The sequence below is a fragment of the Camellia sinensis genome, chromosome 5, assembly GCF_055761805.1.
Source record: "Camellia sinensis isolate YWXY chromosome 5, ASM5576180v1, whole genome shotgun sequence".
NCBI classification, from domain to species: domain Eukaryota; kingdom Viridiplantae; phylum Streptophyta; class Magnoliopsida; order Ericales; family Theaceae; genus Camellia; species Camellia sinensis.
In genome coordinates this window covers 85750294-85751352 of record NC_138965.1, presented here as the reverse complement: position 1 = coordinate 85751352, position 1059 = coordinate 85750294, and the positions used below count along the sequence as shown (strand labels likewise).

Genomic DNA, 1059 nt, shown 5'->3' with positions numbered 1-1059 from the left:
ATGCACTGTGTTAAGGAATATGATGTGGCGCAACAAGTATGGGCTGCTAGTCCTTTGCCGTTTGTTACAGATATTGGGGTGGGGTATGATTTTTATCGTTGGGTAGTTGAGGTTGCGAAACAAGTTGATGAGGCCGGCTTGGGGCTGTTCTTTGCACTATGTTGGGGCTTATGGTTTGCTCAAAACCAAGCAATATTCAATAATGTTAAGCGGGTTGCGCCGGTGATTGTGCAGAGAGTGTGTGCTTATTTACAAGACTTCTGTCAAGTCAGAGCCCAAGTTCAAGGATTGAAGGTCTGTCCTAGTCCGTCGAGATGGAGGCCACCGCCAGTGGGTGTGTTAAAAATTAATTTCGATGCGGCGACTTTTGATGCTCTGGAGGCCATTGGGGTAGGTGTGATTGTTCGGGAGGCGCATGGTACAGTTCTTGCAGCCATGTCGGAATGACTGCCGCATTGGGTTGATGCAGATGGTGCTGAAGCTTTAGCCGCGGCAAGTGCGATTGCGTTTGGAGCAGAACTGGGTCTGCATCATATTCACTTGGAGGGGGACTCTTTATCCATTATAAAAGCTTTCCAATGTGAGGATCAACTGCTCTCCACGTTTGGCCATATTCTTCAAGGTGCTATGAGTACATCCCGCTGCTTCACCAGTTTTTGCTGCTCGCATGTGTTGCGCAATGGAAATAAGGCTGCTCATGGGCTGGCTCGTATGGCGGGTCATGTGATCGGTAAGAGAGTTTGGAGGAATGAGGTGCCAGCTGAATTATGTAAGATTATTCGGGCTGAGTCTGTTTAGTTGTTATTTGTATTGACCTAAAAAAAAAAAAACTGTTCATAACTACTTTTTCATTTCCATTTCACTATGTGTTTTAATTCAGGTAATTGGTTTTGACTGTGGTGTATGATAAAATCTGATCTGACCACACGTAATTAATAAGATCTTCTTCTCCTAAAAATCTAGAAATGAAGTTGATGAATACTCATAGATTCTCATATATAAAATCAAGGTTAGTACCGTCTTAATTAGATGTTAACCGGGAGGGCACTCCGATGATAA

At 43.9% G+C, this 1059-nt stretch overlaps 1 protein-coding gene across 1 annotated transcript; it reads left to right on the top strand.

Annotated features, from left to right (window-relative positions):
* Positions 1-447, top strand: LOC145791506 (uncharacterized). Its single transcript, XM_082871861.1, has one exon. The coding sequence runs from the start codon at positions 1-3 to the stop codon at positions 445-447; it is 447 nt and encodes a 148-aa protein (XP_082727987.1).
* The last annotated feature ends 612 nt before the right edge of the window (positions 448-1059 follow it).